At 52.2% G+C, this 19,837-nt stretch overlaps 3 protein-coding genes across 21 annotated transcripts; 1 reads left to right on the top strand and 2 right to left on the bottom strand.

Moving 5' to 3' along the window:
* Positions 1–211: 211 nt before the first annotated feature.
* Positions 212–17,666, top strand: Tcea2 (transcription elongation factor A2). Of its 7 annotated transcripts, none has more exons than XM_027420015.2 (10): positions 213–402; positions 2,292–2,354; positions 2,666–2,771; positions 3,590–3,680; positions 4,972–5,117; positions 5,564–5,620; positions 5,973–6,127; positions 6,203–6,349; positions 7,037–7,108; positions 7,277–7,509. In XM_027420015.2, exons 1-10 carry the CDS (start codon positions 334–336, stop codon positions 7,304–7,306), a joined length of 936 nt encoding a protein of 311 aa, XP_027275816.1. In that variant the 5' UTR covers positions 213–333; the 3' UTR covers positions 7,307–7,509. The 7 variants fall into 7 exon arrangements, with proteins under 7 accessions (XP_027275813.1, XP_027275816.1, XP_027275815.1 ...); XM_027420014.2 differs by having other exon boundaries at positions 7,254–7,509; XM_027420016.2 differs by having other exon boundaries at positions 214–402; positions 7,298–7,509.
* Positions 7,905–13,661, bottom strand: Rgs19 (regulator of G protein signaling 19). 13 transcript variants are annotated; one of them, XM_027420018.2, is made up of 9 exons: positions 13,506–13,642; positions 12,982–13,148; positions 12,778–12,838; positions 11,742–12,447; positions 10,963–11,065; positions 10,708–10,829; positions 9,279–9,353; positions 8,954–9,188; positions 7,905–8,872 (listed from the first exon to the last, which is right to left on the bottom strand). In XM_027420018.2, exons 5-9 carry the CDS (start codon positions 10,990–10,992, stop codon positions 8,681–8,683), a joined length of 654 nt encoding a protein of 217 aa, XP_027275819.1. In that variant the 5' UTR covers positions 10,993–11,065; positions 11,742–12,447; positions 12,778–12,838; positions 12,982–13,148; positions 13,506–13,642; the 3' UTR covers positions 7,905–8,680. The 13 variants fall into 13 exon arrangements, with proteins under 13 accessions (XP_027275819.1, XP_027275820.1, XP_027275827.1 ...); XM_027420019.2 differs by lacking the exon at positions 11,742–12,447; XM_027420026.2 differs by lacking the exons at positions 10,708–10,829; positions 11,742–12,447.
* On the bottom strand, positions 16,727–17,531 carry Lkaaear1 (LKAAEAR motif containing 1). Its single transcript, XM_035446531.1, has 3 exons — positions 17,069–17,531; positions 16,809–16,961; positions 16,727–16,750 (listed from the first exon to the last, which is right to left on the bottom strand). Exons 1-3 carry the CDS (start codon positions 17,447–17,449, stop codon positions 16,727–16,729), a joined length of 558 nt encoding a protein of 185 aa, XP_035302422.1. The 5' UTR covers positions 17,450–17,531.
* Positions 17,667–19,837: the final 2,171 nt, after the last annotated feature.

Genomic DNA, 19,837 nt, shown 5'->3' with positions numbered 1-19,837 from the left:
CTGAGATGGGTTGAATTAAAGACCATATTGCAGTATACTCCTCCCCTCAAGTCCATCCTCTCCCTGGCATTCGGAGGGCGTGTGGGCGGTCGCTCCGCGGATGGCGGACATTCGGAGGAACTACCTTTTCCAGCGGGCCGCGCGCCACACGCCGCACAGTCGTCTGGGAGTTGTGGTCCCGGGGGCGGAGACTTTTTTTTTTTTTTTTTTTTTTTTTTTTGAGTGTGTTGCACGCGGCCGCCTGGCGGAGGTTTGGACCGCGCATCTAGGCGGCGGCGGCCGAGGTCTGGCCGGGTGGCGCAACCGGCGCAACCCGCCGCCACCGAGGTGGTGATGGGCAAGGAGGAGGAGATTGCGCGGATCGCCCGGAGGCTGGACAAGATGGTGACCAGGAAGAGCGCGGTGAGGGGCGCGGGCCGCCAGGACCCTGGGGCCCCCGCTCCGTGGAAACCGGCTGAACCCACCCTCGGGGAGAATGATACTCAGACTAGTTGAGATCCCGGCCCCAGGCCCGCCCTCTACCGTGGGACTGCCGCTTCGCACTGGACGCCAAGCTGACTTGGGAGCCGCCCACTGCCCCCTCGCCCAGCGGTGGTCGCGGGCGTTCTTAGCCCAGCCGTTGTCTCCCATGTCTGCCCCCACCCTTCAGAACTAGGTTTCTTTAATAAATTTCCCTTCCTGTTTAGTCAAGCCTCAGGCAGCAGCAAGTCGATGTGGCCAGACTGTAGATTTCGAAATGAACCTGTGTCCTTGAGACCCTAGGAGACCGACTCTGCCCCTCACCTTGCCCCAAGGCACTGTGGGCTTGGCCTACAGTCTAGCCTGCCTTCCTACCCTGGCCACCCTTGTAACCTTTCGGGAGCATCCTTAGGGAATGATGGCACCTGCCTGCATCTTGCCTTCCGTGGGTGGGAAGGGACCAGGAGGTGGCCTTAAGGCTAAGTATGACCCGCCCATCCGCGGCACCAATCCCAGGGCAGCACAGATGGGGGCTGAGTCATGAGTCTGTATAGCCTCCCCATAACTGTGCTTGAAGTGGAGGGCTGCAGGACAGCTTTTGAGGACCAGCAGGATTGTCCTGGGTTCCTGTTGGCCAGGGTTGGGGGGCTAAATCCGGAAGAGAGTTAGGTTCCCCTTTATGCCCCAAACAGCCACATTCTGTAATAACGGGTGCAGAGGCCTGCTGGTGCTTCTTTCCTCTAAGGGTGTTAAACCCAAATGACAAAATTGGAACTGAGGGTGGCAGAGATGGGGTGGGAATCTACAGGGGCTTGGAAACTGGCAGAGACACAGCAAGAGTGGAAGGCCACAGACAGGACTCTATAGTGGAGAAGGGAAACGGCAGAAGTTCTGGGAGGTAGCAGCAACCTGAGAGGCTCCTTGGAGCTGCTGGTGATTTGTTCGGGCCTTCTGGGTGGGAGTACAGAGCTGTTGGGGATGAGTTCCCCTGGCTCCAAGGATCAGGTCTTCTCAGCAGGATCTGCTTTAGGGCCATGAAACAAGGCTGCAGTCTGAGCAGATAATTAACATAGATTGGAGGTCAGCCCCAGGCTCTCCCACTGTCTCTACTGTGGAAGGTTTGAAGGGCTGGATGGGTTTTCTCTGCCTCTTTGAGGCATGTAAAGACACATGAGTTCATAGTGGTAACCTGGAGAAAAGCAATTGCAATAGTGTCCGATGTTGGAAGAGTCTGTCAGCTGTGGGAAGGAGGTGCCTGAATAAAGCTTCGAAGTGCTAGGGAGAAGAGCAGTCTTAGGCAGAGTGAGGGTTTTAAGGTAGGAATAGGAGGAGCCTGCCTTTGAGGTGCAGCCTGTCTGTAGATACTGAAGAATAGAGCTTGGGCAGAGGCAGAAAATCAGGGTTGTCTGTTACAGTACCCAGGAGAAGTGCTACACTGATGGATGAGCACTTTGAGGAAAGGCATAGATGGACTAAGTCTAAGGAACCTGAGTTATATCTCTTGAGTGTCCTTCCATGTTGAGCAGAAACTGGGATTTTTTTCTCTAGTAGTTTGCTCAGTGACCTGGTGTGGTTACCATGAGGTCTGGAGGTCACCACAGATGCAGGGTGAGAAACCACCTGATCTTTGAGGAGAGCACTATTAAGCTGTTTGTCTCTAGTCTTGCCCTAGTGCAGGGGCAGTAAAAAGCCGCTGTTGTGGTAGTGTGTGCAGTGCTCTGGTCTTCTCAAGGTAGAGGAGTGGCTTCTTTCTGACATGTAAATTGTCCCCCCATATGATCAGGAAGATCCACTAAGGTTTAGTCTTTTATGAAGGTCCTCTTTCCTTCCAGGAGGGAGCCATGGATTTGCTTCGGGAGCTGAAGGCCATGCCTGTTACATTACACCTGCTCCAGGTAAGCTCTTCTGCTTCTGGTATAAGATGATTCCAGAGACAGTAACCAAGAACATCTAGCAGAGTTCCTTATATGACTCATACAAGGCTTAGTTGGCATAAACAACTGCTCTAAGGAGAGGGCTTCTGATTCTCTCTGGTGATCATTGAAGTGGGAGGGGGCCCTCTGGGTTCCAAGTGAGATCATAGCCATTGGGGAGAGAGGTCTTTCTGTCCCTGCCCATTCCCCAGCCCTTCCCTGTGGGAGCCAAGTGACGATCTGCCTCTGGAACAGGTCCCTACCACCTCTGACCCAAGCCACTTGCCTTGCAGTCCACCCGTGTTGGGATGTCTGTCAATGCCCTGCGGAAGCAGAGCTCAGATGAAGAGCTCATTGCACTGGCCAAATCCCTCATCAAGTCCTGGAAGAAGCTCTTGGGTACGGGTCAGAATGTGAAGGGTGGCTCTTGCTGCTCAGCACAGCATAGAGTGATGACTCTGCTGCTCTTACTCAGGCTCTCTGGTTGTGGGATACAAAAAACAGGCCAGAGAGTACTCATCCCTGGTCTGGAAGTGGATGAGGATGATGGAAGATGATGTCATCTGTTGTGATGGGGAGGGGATGGCCTGGGAGGCGTGACCATTGAGACAAGTGTATATGCTGGGGAGGAGATTTTCAAGCTGCGGGAGGTCAACAGAAAAGGAGGTCCAGGTCAGCATGCTCCAGATGAAGGAGGAGGAGGTGGGGCTGCTACCTCTGCAAGAGGTAAGCTAGGCAGACAGCATCTGTTTGTGGGGACAGTGGACAACTAGGCTGCAGAGATGCTCCCATTGATTAGGGCGGCAACCATTCCTGGGCTCTGTCTACACCTCTGTGAGACAACCCAGGATCTGTCCCTCCTTATAGTCACATGGCCATCAAGAAGCCTCAGGGTTAGTTTGTCCTGATCCCCAGTACAGGTTTTGGGCAAGGCCCATGTTTTCCGAAGGAGACTTTTATGAGGCATTTGCTTGTTTTCTGGCCAGGTTGGACCTGAAGAGTCCCTCAGCAGCTTGCTTGAGTGGGGGCTTGAGGAGGGTGGGTCCTGAAGAGGCTGGTGGGCTTGCTGGGGACTGGGAGGAAGGTCTGGTGGCCTCCTGGCACCTTGCTTATCTAATGGCTTTGAGCAGTAGGGATAATGGCCAGGCTGAGGCTGAGCTGGCACCTGGCTACCTGCTCCTGACCAGTCTATACCATCTGTTTTCTGATAATGACAGATGTTTCTGATGGCAAGACCAGGGATCAAGGGAGGGGCACACCTCTGCCCACATCATCCTCAAAGGATACCTCAGGGACTACGGATCTCAGGTAGCATATCTGATGGCAGGTATATACATTTCTGCCTCTTGCCTCAGTAGGAAAAGAAGGCTGATGTCTATTTGCCTGGGCACTGCTCTGAGGGAGAGGCCCTTTCTAGGTCACCATTTGTAAGGTTAGTCAGCCTCATGTTGGATACTGTCCCACTGCTCAGTTCCCTTCTTGCCCATCTAAGATGTCTGGCTGAGTCTGCTTGGCTGTCAGTGTCATCACTGAGACATTCAGTAAGAAGGGGCTACCCATCAGGATCTGGCCCAGCCCCAGGCCTCCTTGCCTGTTTACTTAGACCCTATCTTTTTGCTGCTCAGCAGGATTGATGAATGGGTCACTCATGCAATGCTAGCCAGAGCTATAGGTGGGCACAGCTCAGATCTCCACATTCAAGTGTTGTCATACCATTGCCTAAAAGGTGGTCAGGGAAAACCTGTTACCATGGAGACTAGGGGCACTGCTAGTTACAGGTTATGGATGAGAGGCTCCTTTGATCAGGTGGTAGCAGTGGCCAGAGGCTGAGACCAGGCTACAATAGCCTATGCTCTGGACTCCAGCCTTGCAGTCCTGATATGATGTCATGTCCTGAGCTCATTAGCATGCTTATACAGTGGATCTTGCCCCAGAAAGCCACCTGATGCTGCTGATTTCCAGAGGAAAGGGCCTGGTGGGTAGATAGGATGACTGGTAGGCAAGTCTTTTATTGGGCCCAAACCTGAGATCCTTGCCCAATTTCATTTGTGTTGAGTGGGGTCACCTGTGATAAGACTTGACTTTGGGTGATCTCCCACTTCATCTTTACTCCAGAAGTACCTGCCTGTTTCTGCCATTAGCAGAGAGGTATTCACAGCATGGTCCATGTTTTGGGTCTCTTGGGAAGCAGACACTCTGAAGCTAGCAAGAATATCTCAGCCCCCTTTGACTAGGGAGCATTTTATTGAGACACTGATTGTTGAGGAAGGATCTGGCATCCACTTGGGGAGTGATTTGTGGTTCACTGTGGACCTTGTGGCCAATGCCTTTCTCTGATAAGGAAGCCTGAGCACACAGGCATTCTAGGCTGAACTATGGATGAATGAAGTCATTGGGTCTAGCTGGGGGTCTGTCAGGATAGAGCAAACGGGCTTTGGAGGTCAGTGTGGTGTCCATGTTTGCTTTTCTGGGGAATCACCTGTGGCTCAGGAAAGGCCAGGGGATCACCCAGAGAGTGCACTGGGTGGCCTCCCAGTGGTGTACAACAGCTAATGAAGATGCATAACTTAGCTTAACAGGCTCAGTCTGAGCCCAGTAGGCTTTGTCTCTCTAGCTGCAAGAAGCCAGACCCACCTAGGACCTTATCCACTCCGAGGATCACCACATTTCCCTCAGTTCCCATCACCTGTGATGCTGTACGAAACAAATGCCGTGAAATGCTGACTTTGGCCCTGCAAACGGACCGTGAGTACTACAAGCTCTGATTTTAATACTCGTCCAGATTCCTAGGGTGGCCTGGGCCTCTGCCTGCTTTAAAGGTTGCTGTCAGAGAGGTAACATACTCTCTCTCTTGTTTTTTTGAGACAGGGTTTCTCTGTTAACAGCTCTGGCTATCCTGGAACTTGCTTTGTAGACCAGGCTGGCCTCAAACTCACAGAGATCCACCGCCTCTGCCTTCCGAGTGCTAGGATTAAAGGCATGCGCCACCAGCACAGATCTTCTCTTTAGTCACATTCCCTACTGTGACCTAGGGAGGAGGCTTGGGTTTTGGGGTCTCCAGAACACCTGTATCTTGGGAACTGTTTCCCAGGAATGAAGTGACCTATTTAGCTTCTGGGGTGCTGTGCAAGCAGAGGAGTGGCAGGTGGAAAAAGCCAGTGGGGGAAACTAATGAGGGCTCCCTCTTGCAGACGACCACAAGGCTGTTGGTGTAGACTGCGAGCATCTGTCAGCTCAGATCGAGGAGTATATCCTTTACACAGTGTATACAGGGTTAAAGGCTTCTGGTAGAGTCTGTAGGCCAGAGTTGTGCTTCTCCAGTAGCTGTTAGATAACACTGGTAGGTTATCCAGTGCCCTCTTGGGGTGATCCCCTGACCTTTCCTGGGCCATAGATGGGTAAGGGGCTGTGACTACTTGATAGATCTGGGCCTCAAACAGGAATGGGTTTAGAGAAAGCACAATATGATGGCCCCTCAGTTCCTCCAAAGGGCTTGGGTGGGTAAACTCATCTCCATGTTGCTGGGAAGAACATTTCTCATGTGACTCCAAGGAGGGGATGGAGCTCAGAAACCTCAGATGGGTCCTTAAATACCCTTACGCATCTTCCTGGATGTGGGAAACACAGATATGAAGTACAAGAACCGCGTGCGGAGCCGGATCTCCAACCTGAAAGATGCCAAGAACCCTGGCCTGCGGCGAAACGTGCTGTGTGGTGCCATTACACCCCAGCAGATAGCTGTGATGACATCAGAGGTGAGCCCCACTGGGAAGGGCTGGGGCAGGCTGTTTCTGCAGAGTTGCAGGCTGAACACTTGGCCCCTTTATCAGGAGATGGCCAGTGATGAGCTGAAGGAGATCCGCAAGGCCATGACCAAGGAGGCCATCCGTGAGCATCAGATGGCCCGCACAGGTGGCACACAGACTGACCTGTTCACCTGCAGCAAGTGCAAGAAGAAGAACTGCACCTACACGCAGGTTGGGGTCCACTCTATCTTCCTTGGCTGGGACCTCAGGGTATACCCATCCTCTTCTTGGATACCACCTATGTCCCTACTTCTGCTGGTCTGGGGACCTGTGCCAGGGCTAGGTGGCTTGGCCCTGACCAGCATGGAGAGACAGGAGTGTAGTATTGTTTGTTAGTGTCTGTAGTTACCTTCAGACCCTGCTGTGGAGGTAGAGGCTGAAGTATTCTGGGGAGACCATGTAGACTCCAAGAGGGGAGTGGATTAAGATGGTCTCTCTGGTAGACTGTTCCAGGGCTTGTGGAAGCTGTCATCATCTATAATAGGGCATGAGGGGCAGGGCCACTCAGTCCTCACTACCTGTAAGGACTGGCCCTAGCTCTGTGAAGTAAGGTTTTTTCCTTGGGTCTCCTAGATGGCCAGGGCCACTGGCATCTCTGCTGACTCTATAGAGGGTCACTATATAGACCCTCTTGTTGGGAATCTTGCACTTATCCAACATTCTACTCTACTGATCCCAGTTGTTCAGGCCCACAAAAGTCTCTTGTGGTGATCCACCTCCTCCACAGGCCCAGTTCTAGAAGGTTGAGAGGTCACTGGGAAGTTTCAAATCAAGTCATCAGTAGAGATCAGGGGGTATGAAACCAGGACTGTCCAGATCAGGGCAGCAAAACCAGGGATTCAGCCACCCACCCTACAGGTGCAGACCCGCAGCTCCGATGAGCCCATGACCACTTATGTTGTCTGCAACGAGTGTGGGAACCGCTGGAAGGTAGGTGGGTGGGCCCAGAATGCTCACCTCCAGTCCTGTCTCAGCACATATTGGACCTTAAGTAGGAACCAGGGCCCACTGTACCCAGCTAGCCTCCTGGGAGTCTCTGGGATGGAGCCCCATGCCTGTCCCATTTCTGCCCTAGGGGTCATGTGGGGCCTTGGTCAGATATTCTCTGCCTTCCTGCAGTTCTGCTGATCCCTTGTACTGATGTGTTGTCCTGGCCATGGCTAGCATTGCCCCCTCCTGCAATGTTCTTGGTGGACACAGCTTCTCTGGAGATCCCCAGAAGGTGGCATGCTCTGTCCCAGTCTGCCTGCCTGCCATGCACCTTTTTGCCCTTTGTCTCTCATTAAATGTTTTCTTTTGCCTTTCTCTGGCTCTGCTCCTGGTGAGCTATACACAGGCTTCAGTTGGGTCTTGTTCTTCCATTCCTTTAAACACCTCTCCTCCCTGGGCTCAGACAACACTTGAACTAAGTTGTGGTAGGGCAATATAGGCAAGAGCATGTCTGTTTTCCAGAGAGATCACTTGACATGTGATTCTAGGATATACTGCTTATATGTGTCCTACCATGCTGGCTGTATGGGCAGTGGCATATGAGACTTGTTAGAACAGGACCTTGCCCAGTGTTCACCCCTCCTCACTAGACATGGCAGTCCAAGGACCTGGTGTCCTTTCAGGATATTTTGCTCAGTCCTTCACTCTGCTCACCACATGGGGGAGGATGGTCTCTGGACTGAGATCAATTCTAGCTTCAAATTGCTGAAACTCCCAGCAACTTGGAGGATCAAAGTAGTGGGTGCTTTGCTTTATTGGACTCCTAAGATGAAAATGACATTGTGCCTAGCTACTCTGAGGAGGCCACATCATCAGCTTTGTCCCTCCTAGCCTCTAGGAAGACATTTCACCAAGTATACAAGGGTTTGGGATAATCTTCAGTTGCATCTCAAGCCTTTGTGGGATGCTGACCCATTTAAGAGTTGAGGCCAGTTCCTAGAGCCATACCTTGGGCAGGGCTCAGAATAGTTACCTACTAAGGCCACTGTTATGGGGCAGGGCACAGGGTAGAGTCCGGATGGATGAGCTTCTTCTCCAACTTCCTACTCCAATTGTGGGATAAACGGAAACTTATTTTTAAAAGGTCAAGAATACTATATTATGTTTTTGGCATGTGAGGGAATAGAGGTGAATGTGAAAGCCTTCTCTTTTCTTTTGATAAAATGTACAATAAGGACATATTTCCAATTTTAAAGTTCACTAACATATAAAATATAAATGGGCTCTTTATTTGAGCCTGACTCTGAGGTCCTACATCTGGTCTGAGGAATAAACAGTTCTCCTGCTACAAACCTGTTGGCAGAGGCTGTTCTCTATGAGAACATCTCCTAGGCACGTACCTCGGGGGGGGGGGGGGGTCTGAGGCACCATCTAGGAGAACCCCCAGTTGGAGCAGGATAGGGCAGAGCAGAACATTGCAGTTGCCATTGGGACTGAATCTACTTCCAACCAAATGGGGCAGGGTTAGCCCCTAGTCTGCCTGTAGGAGTAGAACATCTGTGTGGCAAGCACCTAGGCCTCAGAGGAGGACTGTGGAGCCCCCTGGAGTAGTAGAGAACGATAGGCAGGAGAGGTGAGGAAGCGAGGGTAGGAGTCCCGGTGCATGAGGGTGTAGATCTGCAGCTGTGCATCATCAAATGTGTGGGGTGATGGCTCTTGCATCTTCCTATTGATGCCTTCTCGCACACGGGAGTCCAGGCTCACCTGTGTGGCAGGCACCAAGGTCAGGGGGTGGGGCAGTGCCCTTCCCAGGCCAACCCCCATTTATCCCTGCATCTGGCGCACCTCCTTGGGGGACAGGATGGACACGTAGTCCTCATAGATAAGTCGTGCCTTCTCATCCACCACATGTTGATTGGCCTCTGCTTTCAACTCCTCACAGGCCAGCCAGAAGAGCATGTTCTCTTCACTGTATTCTGTGCGCAGGAATGCCCGGAACACACTGCGGCCCGTGGGGCTATGCATCAACTTGTCAAAGGACTGTGCCCAGCTTTGTACTTCCTCAGGGCTTGGTGGAGTGCTGCAAGCATTAGGGCCAGACTATATCAGACTTCAGTCATGCACACAAGTACACATACATGCTTGCACACACAATGGCTGCTGTACTCACCAAGCTTCACAGCTGGGGAGGGGTTGCAGTTTGCTTTCCCGAGAAGCCTGCCAAGCTCGCTGACGTTCTTGGTTCCTAGTGGCAAAGGAAAGTACTACCTTATGCAGTTGGGTTCTCTACACATCACTGTGGCTATATGTATGTTTTGTCATGTTAGTGCCTACACCAGTAAGTCTGTTGTAAGGAAGCTCCTAGGGTAAGCCTTCTTCACATCCTCTTGTTCTCTCACTGAAGCCTCTTTTCTGGTCAGCAGTTGGACTCTTCTGGTTCCTGGTATCCCTCCCTCTCTTTGTACTGCTGGATAGAACCATACTCCTCAGTCTAGTTGGAGCTCATCCCTAAGGCCACTGAAAACCCCACACTTCAGGCCTAATGTCAGCAATATGACTCATTGGTCAATGTAGGGTAAGAGCCCCTCCAATGTGTTTATACCTGTCTGATCCTGGATCCTGCTTCCAAGGGAAACTTCTCCCTGTCAGGTCTATGTTCAGCTGGCACAATGAACACTCATTCCCACAGGTGTGGAGACAATTCAGTTCCTACCAGGCTTGGCTTCTCAGCAACAGTACAGCTCAAACTTCCATTGAGCCCTACCTATTCACATTTCATTCCTCGAATCTTGCCTTACCCTGGTCTGGGTGACTTGCTGTTCAATAGATCCCTTAGTCTGTGTAGTGCCAGATTGTAGTAAAGTAGAAAACTTCTACCATTTTTCTCTACTCCTGCCATTAGACACCCCCAAACCTTAAATGCCTTTCTGCCCAGGGCCAGTTGTTCCTTTATCCAAGTCTCTGGTCTGGACAGATCTCAATTGTATAAACCGGTATATGGTGAGTGCATGGGCACCATATGCATGCCGTTTGCTTGGCTCTTGCATATAGTATGCCCCAGCACACCAGGTTTAAGAGCCACACAAAGGGGTCTGAGAGATTGCTCAGTGTTTAAGAGCATTTGGTTCTCAGGACCTATATGTTGGCTCTCAACCATTTGTAACTCCAGTTCCAACACCTTCTGGCCTCTCCAGGTATGCATGTGGCACACATATTCAGGCAAAACATTCATACACACAAAGTTTAAGAGCCATATAAAGCCCCTTAGAGGATGTGGGCACTACTACCAGCCAACAGGGCTCTCAGCAATCTCTGGACAGGGTGATGCTGTGGCAGAGGCACCTGTCTACAAGTAGTTTCTTCTTAGCCTGTGGAGGGTCTAGGGAACAGGACTGGGTCTGAGTCCTAAAATCCACCCCATCCCACCCCTATATGCCTCAGTGCTTCTGTATCTCTTCTATGAGCTGCTCCCCAGGCCCATATACCATGTACCCCCAGGCCTATATACTCTGGTTTTGCCCTCTTTGAGCCATGTACCCCTGCCCAAATGCCCTGGGGTCTTCTTCCCAGTATAAGCTGCACCCTTAAGGTCCACATACCAGGAGCAGCTGCAGCAGCAGCACCAGCATAAGCAGCAGGGGTTGCGACTGGGGGGTCCTGAGGGGGCTGCATCATGGCTGGACATCGAGGGGGGCCTGTCCGCCTCCTCTGGTCCTGTGTGCTGAGGAAGAGGGGGCTGCCTCAACCTCCATTCCAGAATTCACTGGACCCTATGTCTGCCCATCTGCCCAACTGGCTGTGCCCCCAAGGGCCTCAGGTGTCCAGGAACCCAATTAGAGGGAGGAAGTGCCTACCTGTTTCTCCGCCTCATGTGGGGTGGGCATGTGTGGGTGGAGAGGGTTGCACAGATTCTGTGGTGCCAGCTCTGGACCTTCACTGCAGTCTGGGAGCTTGGATCTGAGAAGAGTGTTGGGAGTTCTGACTGAGGGCCTGTGACCTGGGCCCACCTTGTAACCTCTGCAACCACCTCAGGTCCCTCAGAGGGAGCTTGCTCAGAGCTCTACCCCAAGTCTGTGTGCTAACCCCATATGGAAGTGCCCCAGGCAATGATGGGGCTACTGCAGTTGGGCCTCCCACAAAGGGCTCTAAGATACCCCCATCTACTCAGTCCCCAAGAAGCCGGAAGCCTGGGTTCCTCTTTCTTGGCTTCCGGCTCCTGGCCCCTCCTAAGGGGACTGGAGCTACAGGCTGGTATGGAGATGGTAGGATACTCTGATGGCTCCCTCCCTCTAGGTAGGTGGGTAGACATGCTACCCAGATGACTGCAGAGGGCTAGGTCTGAGGCACCAGAGTACTTGAGTAGAATTCAGAACAAGACTTCCTGAAAGTGAGGAATGGAGGTGGGGGGTTACTCGAGAGATGTGTACTTAGGTAACAAGGCTCTTAGGTCCTTGGCTGCGTCAGACACCCCCACTTCACCCTGGTTTCCCTTTTTCTCCTGAGGATGCAGAAGCAGGGAGTGCTAGCCATGGAAGCTGGGGTGGCAATGTGGGAGGATCAGCTGCTTAGCTGGAGCCTTGGGCTCTTCAATGGGTTTTCATATGATTTATCATTCTTGATGTTTGGACCACACCTTCACAGGGGGTTCTAGGAACCTCTCAGGCCTCTGAAAGCTGACTTCAAATTCCAGTGTCCCCAGGAAAAACAGAAGCAAAGCATCCAATTAGCACCCTGGCAGCAGTTTTGAATGCCTCCTCTCTCCCCAGCCTGTGCCCATTTCTGACCAGGTGGAGGCTAGGCTATCCAGGCCTTAAGATCTCTGCTCTGCCCACCTTCCTCACATTAACCTGGGGCTCACGTTACTTTGTCGATGAAATCCACCCTCCTGTAGCCCTGAATCCAGCAGAGGGAGGCCCTTTATCCTCTTCTGCCTGAGGTCTGTACACTGAGGGCAGCCCCACCACCTGGCTCGATTTCTGAGATGGTGGGTTCCCAAGTCTCCCAGCGTGCAAACCAGGACACAAAAGTAGCTTGGGCTGTACTTCCCTGGGGTGGAGCTTCTAGGGAAAGGAAGGGGTGTAGTAGCCTAAGGTCTCTAGGCTCTCCAGAGTCATCACCCTGCAGACCATCCCTCAGATGCTCCATCTCCAACCAGCTGACTGGACAGGGAACAGCCTGGGGTGTGTGGGGCCTGGATGCTGGGGTCCAGTTTGTGCAGACGCAGGTGTCTGCCATTTTCCCCAGCTGCAGGCTCTTGTCCTGGCTCCTTGCACCCATCAAAGGTCGGTTGGGACCACCCATGTCGTCCAGAGTGCTCTTGACTACCGCCTCCCTTCTTTCTAGGGAAGGGGAGCCCAGCATCTGAATTAGGGTTTTCCTGCCCCATCTCCGGATACTGGATGGCTCATTCCCTCCCCAAGCCTCCCAGGCGTTGGCCTCCCAAGTCTATGCTGAGACCAAATGCAGCAAATCTGGTCTCTGGGGACAGAAGCTCCCTGGGGAATGGCTGCCGTGTTGCTCCACAGAAGAAAATGTTCAAGCCCGACCAGTCCAAAAAAAAAAAAAAAAAAAAAAAAAAAAAAAAAAAAAAGAAAGAAAAGAAAAGAACCTTTGGGGGGGGGTAACAGGGGTTCCATTCCCACTTCCATCCCACACTGTCATTGTCCTACCTGTACCTCCATGGCGGGCCAGACCTCTCTCACCATGGCGAACCCCGCTGCCCAAGCCCACCTGTGGGATGGTAGGCCCCCACCCAGTTACTGCTTTCTGCTGGTGGGGTCGTCTGGAGGGCTGGTCTCTTCTTCGCGGTCCCTCTCGCAGTCTCTGACGCCCCCACCCCTTTCTTAAGGAATTCGCCATGAGGCCCCACTCACCAGCGACCTAAAGGCGGATGGGGGCGGGAGGGCCAGGTTCGGTCTGGGCCCCACCCTGGCTGCCGAAGGGGCGTGCTCTAAAGCAGCAGGGACTTAAGTCAGACAGCAAGATGTACTCCTGGGTATTCGCGAGATAGGAAGGCGCACAGAATCCCTCTCGGGTGGGGCTGTGGAGGGGGCGCAACATTCACCCCTAAGGCTCGCCGGGCCGAGTGGCTAGTGGACCCAACTCGAAGGGTGGGTAAGGTGGTGGATCGGTGTCTGGCCTGGCCCCTCCCCACTAGGCTAGCGGGCGGGAGACACGGAAACCTGGGTTCTTCCGGCCCCCACCTTTAGCAATTACTTCTCAAAGCTCTGAGCTGAAGAAAAAGGGGAACCTTGCTGCGGCTCTCCCTCCCCCACGCGCAGGGGGTGGGCTCCGGTCCCACCGCGACCCAGGTCCACGTGGGCTGGTCGCTGAAGTCCGGGAACAGAGCCGGCATCTACATCTCCGGGGCCCGCCCGCGGTCCAGCGCCGCACTCACCGCAGAGTCCCCGAGTCACAGCGCCCGCGCGATCCGAAGTCCTGCTTGTCGCCGGGGAGGGGGCGCAGGCGCAGTGCGCAGGCGCCTCCACGGTACTTCCCCAAAGAGAGGGGCCGGGACTTCCTCGAGCCCCAGCGCCTGCTCGCCCGCAGTGCCCCGCCCCGCGCCCGCTCCCGCGCCCCACCCGCGCTGGCGTGTCGTCCTGCGGTAGCGTGGCATGGTGACCCTGAGGGGTGAGTCGTACACAGACAGTGGATTGAGCCGGCGCTCCGTCTGGTTAGCTAGGTTTTCCCAGCCTTTCCTTTCTGTGGTAGTGCAGTGTGGGGCACCAGAGCTGAGCCCAGTGTGCTTCTTGGCAGGATGAGAAGAGGCCTTTGGGAAGGACTGGCCTGTTGTACTGCCCTGTCCGCCCCACCCCTTCGCATTTCTGAGTCTGGTCTGTCACTCTGCTGTCCACAGAGAAAGGGAGATTCAGGAACTGCAGCTTGGTGGGCACTGTGAATGCAGGTTCTTATATCAAATTACCCCGAAAGTTTCTGGGGCCTAGTTGAGTCCCTCCCTATTGACCCCTCAAATTGCTCCAAGATAGCCTTTTCTGCAAATGGCCTTACTCTTTGGCCAGCTCTTCAGATCCTTTATTATTGGGTGCAGATTTGAATTAGCTCATTATCCCAGCATGCTCTGGGCAAGTGTCCAGGGGCCCTGACCCTACTTTAGACTTGGTTTGTAGGGTGTGTGTGGTTGCTTGGGCCATGCGGTTCCTGCCCTTCTTAGCACTGGAACACAGCCTAACCAGTTCAGGTGCTAGGGTCTTGCAAAAAAAAAAAAAAAAAAAAAAACTTTTTAATCGCACAGGTTGTATATGCTGACCACAGAAGTTAGAGGTGCAAAGCAAATACCCACTCTTGAGGCAGCGGGTCCCAGGCAGACAGACTGACCTGGAGCTAACTGCAGTGGACTAGAATGGGAGACAGGCCCAAAAGGGATGGGGTGAGAGGTGAGGAGGGCAGGATGTTGCCATGATGTTCAGGGAGTCTGGATGAAGAGAGAACATTGGTTGAGAGCCTGAGGCTACCAGGCTTTCTCTAATGCTGTGTGGGGCTTGATGAAAAAAGCCAGAACCCTTTAGCTGCCACCTGATGGATTCCAAAGCAAGGTAGAGGCTAAGAAGCCCATCTAAACAGTAGTAGTTGCTTTAGATAATAGTCCTGAGAAGTGGACACAGTTTAGAATAAGGAGGCCCAGTAGAAATGGGTCAATACCAGGTGGAGACAACAAAACAAAGCTGATTCTGCAGTATTTGGTGTGGGCAACTGGCTGTGGGTAGAAGTCAGTATGCGTTCTTCCCCTCAGTTCATTTTACATGCCTACCCACTTGTTCTCTGCTACCTTACATCTGTTCTATACTCAATTAGCATCTTTAAGCACAGAGAATGCCCCTAAATCTAGGCAGGAGACCAGGAGCACTGAGCAAGTGACACTAGTGAGGATGGAACTTTAACACAATTTACCCTTTTCTAGAGCAGGACCCCTACTCCCAGCCCCACCCCCCACCCCGGCACCAGCCACTCATAAGCCCCACTTAACTGTGCATGGGCCACAGGCTTTGTATCCTCGTTGGATTTTCTTCAGACAGAGGGATCCTGTGCCACCTTCCTTAGCCTACTCTGTAAACCCAATCCCTCACTGATGTGGAGATCAAGTGGCACTCTTAAGCTGGTCTGACACTTGGTGTAGAGCTCTTTTGCCATTGTTATGCTGGCCTTCTCAGGATGTTGGTGTGTGTGTCCTCAGCCCTCTGCTCTGAGGTACTTATCTGAATTACTCACTATGTGGGACACTGCGGTAATCTTAGACATCTCTGTGATCACCATGAAGAAATGCAGGGTTGGAAAAGTGACTTTACTAAATAGATGAAGTTTTTCTAGGCTCTTGGCAAATCCTTGGCAAGCTCCTCTACAAGGAGCTTGACCAGAGGAGCCCAGCATTGGCTATCATCTGGTGTAATTGACTGTCATTAGAAGACTACAATCTGGGTGTGTGTGACCATCATTCCTGGATGAAGAGACTGTCTCCTTTTCCCTGTCTACACCCATGTCCAAACCTACCATTTCCCTGCTCTGCCATCCTCCCCATTGCCTGAAACCCCCTCCCCTCCTCCTAAGAGCTGCTGCTGATTTGTGAGTGCTCCCATCTGGGTTTGGATCAAGGCCCAGGGCAGCAACAGGCCAGAAAGTGAGAAGGGTCATGCGCAGGGGGAGAAGACCAGCTGAGGAAACAGAGCCCTGGGAACTGGCCATCAGTGAGTAAGAGCTTTCTGGACCACAGTTTTGATCTCTTCTTCCTTTCTGTTCTCTGTTCCATGAAGAGCCAGGGGGAGCTCCCATGCAGGGACAGGGAGCTGTGTACCTCCCCATAGTTTCTGCCTCTGTCCAGCCTGCTGGGTAGGGACTAAGAAGAAGGACAAGGCCAAAGGACTGAAGGGCAAGAGACCACAGGTTCTGCAAAGAACCCATGCTGTGGAGAAGAGGAAGAAGAGCCTCCCAGAAACCGGGGGCTTTTCAGAGTCTAGTGGTCAGAACGGGATGAGTGGCTTACTTCCTGTGCTCCATATTTGGTGGATGAGTGAGCACAGGAGGCTGTTTCTGATGAAAGGGAGGCTGTGGGTGAGTCTTCTGTCCCACCATCCAGGGACCTTGGTGAGGAGCACCCTGTTCACAACCTGGTGGTCCTCTGGGCATGACTGGACTCTCCAAAGGTGAGCTTATTCCCTCTCCCAGAATGCCACCCCAGTCTTCAGATGGAATGATCCTAATTTAGGAGACAGCCCTGATTTTTGTGGGTGCTGGTGTCTAGGCAGGCTCATTCATCCCTATTCTTTTCCACACTAGTTCACGCCCTCCCCGCATCTGTGGCTTTGAAGGGCACCCATTACCTGATGGGGGCAGGTGGTTTGGAGATAGGAGTGTCCACCCACCGACATTTCCCTACTTTGGAGAGTCCATCTCTTGTGCCCTGATGTCTGTGACTGTGGCTGTGAGAGAGGCAGCATCCATGTTTGCCCTTCCCTGCGGGAGCCCAGGGAAAAAAGAGGGGAAAGACCAGAGAACCCTCCAAAGAGAATTTTATGTGAGAGGGTGGGGAGCCACTGTAATCCGAGGTTTCTGTAGGCCAAGGTCACGGTCATCGCGAGAAGATGCCGCCATCTACCATGAGGCCATCTACCGCCTCTTCCAGGATCGTCTCTACACGCCTCCGCTGCGGAGAAAAGGGGCTGGGGTCAATGTGTGGCGAGATACGGGCCCTCCCACCCGTCTCCGGGTTTTCCGGCACCTCTTGACGGTCCAGAGGATCGGGGATCTTCGTGGGCTTCAGTTGGGGTGGTAGGAATAGTTCCAGCCGGATGGCGGCGCGCGCAGAGCCCTGACTCCGGATCAGGAGCGTGATTTCCTCTGCCTGGAAACCAAGCTTACTGAGCAACCCTGGCGAGCTGACCAGAGGCCACCCACCATCTGTCTCCTCCCGCCGGCGCGGTGGGCCCTCCCGGTAGGCCCTTGGCATACCCGCATTCGGGTGTAGCGCAACCTCATGGCGCGGATTCGGCCACGGGCCTCTGCAGCCTTGAGGACGCCCAGAAGCCGATTCTGACGCACAGCTGCTGGTTCCAATGCCTGCGTCCAGGTGCGCGGGTCGGGCATGCAGTAGGATACCTCCACCGACTCGCGTGGAAAGATGGAAGTGGATGCGCCTGTGTCGTCGAGCATGTCTCCGAAGAGCAGGTAGCGGCGGCGTTGTGTAGGGATCATGGCCGCCAGCCTCTCCTGCGTCAAGGCCCAGCCTGCCTTGGGAGGCTCTGTAGTCCGGCCCTTCATACCTTTCTCATCAGTTCCAGATGCACTCTTTTTGTCCCGCTCCCGTGCACCCTTTACTCCCTGGGATGGCATGCTTCAGTCTGTGGAAGAAAGGGGTCGTCCAATTACTAAGGGAGGGACACTATGGCTCCAGCTGTGCTTCTGTGGAACTTCTTATAGCCACCTAACTCAGGTCCCTAAGTGGTAGCTGACCCTGTGCATATCTGCAGTAGGGTATGACTTTCTAAACCTCTCCAGTTTTAGGAGTTTACACAGTTTAGGGCAATAAAACCAGATGGATTGTCCTGTATGCCATTGGTGTACCACAGCCCACCCACATTACTATGGTCATTCTGTGTCCCCCTAACTCTGAAGTTCCAGAGATTGGTCTGGTTCTGTGCCTCAGTCCCTGGTCTTTGGTTGGGGTAAGATTAAGGGCATGGTCCTTCATGGGCAGAGAACCCCACCCTGTGAGTGTGTACACGAATCTGCTTGAGTGTGTGTGTGTGAATGTGTGGTATTGCAGGTATATGTGTGTTTGGATCTGTGTGTAAGGGTGCACATACATACACAGGGAAGCTCAGCCTCTGTCCTCCTGGCCTGTCTCCTCATGGGTAGAGATGTGGGGAACAGAACCCAGGGAAGAGGTGACAGAGGGGGAATGGCTCAGAGTGGGAAAGGAAGCCAACCCTAGCAACCATTACCAACCTAGCCGCAGCTCCTGACTTCCTGTGGGTGAGAGGTAGAAACGAAGTTGAGTGCTCTCCCTAAAGCTGTCTAACTCCTTACCCACCTACCAGCTCAGCATCCAGGCCTCCCCACCCCAAGTCCTCACACCCCCATACTTTCTACCTTTTCCGTGGGAAAACACGCTTCAGTTTTGAATCTCTGGGCTTGTTGACTATGTTGCTTAGCAACCTGGAGCCCCACCCTCCCAACCTGGCAGTGTGGGTGCACTACTATGCAAGCATTAAGGTACAGGGATTAGGGCTATGAGTGTGTTGTGTCCTGTCCCAGGCCCTCTCCCATAGTTCCTTCGAAGTGACTGAATTTTTCGACCATGAGTTTCAGATTCACTGTCCTAGTCTTGGGGGCTGGTTTCTGGCTCTTTGGAGCTAGCTTTCTGGGCAGAGCTTCTCCACACAGATACCTTTGTGACTAAGGCTCACCTTAAGCCCTTGTAGGAACTCAGGACCCCCTTTTAAGCAATTCCAGAGCAAGTTTGGGATCTCAGCCGTCTAGAGATCTACCAAGATAAGAGTTGAGTTTTGCTGGTCCCAACCCTGTATAACTTTGGCTAGCAGACCTTAGAGTTCTATAATCTAATGTGCACTTACTAATTTAGTGATTTTAAAAATAACTACTGTAGCTTAATTTTTAAATAAACTTTATTATAAAAAACTTGCAAATTAAAAAAAATCATATGCCAAAATTTGCAAGACCCCCACATCTATACATCACAATGAACTTCTACACAGTTAGAATAGCCATTTGGATGGGAAACTGTGTAGCTTTATGTTGGATTTTACTTTTTCAGTATCGAATATATTTTTATGCAGGTATCCACCACCAAACCCAAAAAATCTATGACAGAGTTAGAACTAGAAAAACAATTAGCTTTATATCCTCTTTCATAACTTGTGGCCATTGCCTGTATTCGATTATTCTTCATCCCCCTAATATTTATAGTCTTGTTTTCTTTTCTACATATTGTACTACAACCATATTTACATTTGTTTACATATATACACATATTATTGGCTAAATTCTGTATATGAGGGAGCATTCCCTTTAAAACAGGGAAAGAGACAAGGCTATCCATTCTCCCTTATTTGATACAGTGCTCAAAGTCTTAGTTACAGGAATTAGGCAAGAGAAAGATATAAAAGGGATAAACATAGGAAAGGAAGTCAAACTGTCCCTATTTTCAGGTAGCACAATTCTTTACTTTAAAGGCCCTAATGAGTCTACTGGAAAACTATTGGACATAATAAACACAATAAAGTTGTAGGATACAAAATCCATTTAAAAAATCAAGCAAACATCATCCAGTAGCTGATGGAAACAGAAGCAGACACCCACAGCTAAACATGGAGCTGAACTCTGGAATCTAGTTGCAGAGGGAAGAGTGATGAGCAGAGGGTTCAAGACCAGGCAGGAGAAACCCACAGAAACAGCTGACGTATTTATCCCTAGTATGCTAACGAACTTTGGGAGCCCTCTCCACATGGAGGGATATTCTCTGAGCCTAGACACACATGGGAGGGTATAGGCCCTGCTCCAAATGACATGACAGACTTTGAAACCCCCCATGGAAGGCCTCACTCTCCCTGGGAAGCAGAAAGGGGTTGGGATGGGGGGTGAGAGGCAGGGGAGGAGGGGAGGGAGAGGGAACTGGGATTGACATGTAAAAGAAGCTTGTTTCTAATAAAAAATGAAAAAAAAATCAAGCAAACAAACCCAGTAGGGGCTACAGAAATG

The sequence above is a fragment of the Cricetulus griseus genome, chromosome 6 (assembly GCF_003668045.3).
Source record: "Cricetulus griseus strain 17A/GY chromosome 6, alternate assembly CriGri-PICRH-1.0, whole genome shotgun sequence".
In the NCBI taxonomy this organism is placed as follows: Eukaryota; Metazoa; Chordata; class Mammalia; order Rodentia; family Cricetidae; genus Cricetulus; species Cricetulus griseus.
This window is presented reverse-complemented; position numbering and strand designations above follow the sequence as displayed.

What these genes read in the sequence shown, in the direction of transcription:
- Rgs19 (XM_027420029.2), bottom strand. Translation starts at nt 10,992, where the DNA reads ATGCCCACCCCACATGAGGCGGAGAAACAG. An exon ending in CACATGAGGCGGAGAAACAG is followed by an intron (nt 10,830 to 10,962) that starts GTAGGCACTTCC and finishes CCTCTTCCTCAG; the next exon opens with CACACAGGACCAGAGGAGGC. An exon ending in TGCTGCTGCAGCTGCTCCTG is followed by an intron (nt 9,354 to 10,707) that starts GTATGTGGACCT and finishes CTTTGCCACTAG; the next exon opens with GAACCAAGAACGTCAGCGAG.
- Tcea2 (XM_027420012.2), top strand. Translation starts at nt 334, where the DNA reads ATGGGCAAGGAGGAGGAGATTGCGCGGATCGCCCGGAGGCTGGACAAG. An exon ending in TGGTGACCAGGAAGAGCGCG is followed by an intron (nt 403 to 2,291) that starts GTGAGGGGCGCG and finishes CTTTCCTTCCAG; the next exon opens with GAGGGAGCCATGGATTTGCT. An exon ending in GTCCTGGAAGAAGCTCTTGG is followed by an intron (nt 2,772 to 3,589) that starts GTACGGGTCAGA and finishes TGATAATGACAG; the next exon opens with ATGTTTCTGATGGCAAGACC.
- Lkaaear1 (XM_035446531.1), bottom strand. Translation starts at nt 17,449, where the DNA reads ATGCCATCCCAGGGAGTAAAGGGTGCACGGGAGCGGGACAAAAAGAGT. An exon ending in TGCGCTACACCCGAATGCGG is followed by an intron (nt 16,962 to 17,068) that starts GTATGCCAAGGG and finishes CTTGGTTTCCAG; the next exon opens with GCAGAGGAAATCACGCTCCT. An exon ending in ACCCGGAGACGGGTGGGAGG is followed by an intron (nt 16,751 to 16,808) that starts GCCCGTATCTCG and finishes GGAGGCGTGTAG; the next exon opens with AGACGATCCTGGAAGAGGCG.